Below are 1,082 nucleotides of genomic sequence, written 5' to 3' on the forward strand. Positions count from 1 at the left end.
ACGGACAGTCGTCGATCGGCGGGGATAGCGTCCATCCGCCTCCAAAGGAAGTCCACCTCGGCCTTCATGTCGTCCGGCATCAGGTTCAGTATCAGCTGTTGCCTGGCCGCGATCGCGTCGAACGCCAACAGCTTCTCCATGTCCATGTCGTCGATCACCTCGATCGCGCTCTTGTAGAAGTCGACGAGGAAGTGGAGGCCGAGCTTCTTGGAGATGGACAATGCCAGGAGAGCCGCCTCCTTCGCCTCGTTCCGATAATTCTGATTGATCTCGATCCGAATGAACAGGTGTTGACTGTTCAGTACCCACTGTTCGTTGCCCGCCTCCTGTCCCATGTCTCGAGCCTTTTTGATGTAGAATCGGGCCAGGTCGTAACGACGGATGTCGATCAGGTATCTCGAGAGCTCGTGGAACAGCCAGGCCAGCTCCAGCGGTTCCGAGGCCATGGCTAGTCTCCTAGATTTTTTTTTTCTTTCTTTCTTTCTTTCTTTGTTTTTCTTGCGGATGGATCATCGAAGAGAACGGAACAGAGACGACGAATTACCTGCGGTAATTCTTCAGAGCCCTCTTCCTGTTCGACGCTCTTATCCAGCCAATGTCGCTGTCGCGTGGCAGTTCCGCCACTCGAATCCCCAGGTGATGTTTCAAGTTTATTCTCCGAAGTTTCCTGCCCTGTATCCTGGACAGATCGCGTGTATCTATGTACGTCCACGCGACCATATTGTACACAGCGTTCAAGCACTTCTTCTTCGCCGGGAACGTCTTCAGCGAGTACGAGTCGAACTTGTCTTTCACGCGGTCCACCATTCTGACGAAATCGACAATACACTGGACATTATTATTATATATATATATATATATATATATATATTACACAGGGTAATTCACGTAATTTGGATAGATCTGAAATAAGTTTTTGAATTGTGCGTCTGATGAAAAATTGTTTCTTAATGCAAAAGTTTTTAAAGTATGGTTAGGATAGGTAAGGAGGCAAAATATGGCGTGTTAATTTTTTTGTACTCGCCGAGGAGTTTTGCAATTTCCAAAGTTATCTTTATTTTTTTTTTTTTCTTTTTTTCTTT

At 46.7% G+C, this 1,082-nt stretch overlaps 1 protein-coding gene across 1 annotated transcript; it reads right to left on the reverse strand.

The window, feature by feature from the left end:
- Nucleotides 1-6: 6 nt before the first annotated feature.
- Nucleotides 7-807, reverse strand: LOC122526854 (outer dynein arm-docking complex subunit 4-like; the record flags this gene model as incomplete). The annotated part of the gene is made up of 2 exons (XM_043650451.1): nt 545-807; nt 7-456 (listed from the first exon to the last, which is right to left on the reverse strand). Coding segments are annotated over exons 1-2 (713 nt in total), but the record flags the coding sequence as incomplete, so codon positions are not given.
- Between the last annotated feature and the right edge of the window lie 275 nt (nt 808-1,082).

The sequence above is a fragment of the Frieseomelitta varia genome, unplaced genomic scaffold (genome assembly GCF_011392965.1).
Source record: "Frieseomelitta varia isolate USP_RPSP 00005682 unplaced genomic scaffold, Fvar_1.2 scaffold_1994, whole genome shotgun sequence".
Taxonomy (NCBI): Eukaryota; Metazoa; Arthropoda; class Insecta; order Hymenoptera; family Apidae; genus Frieseomelitta; species Frieseomelitta varia.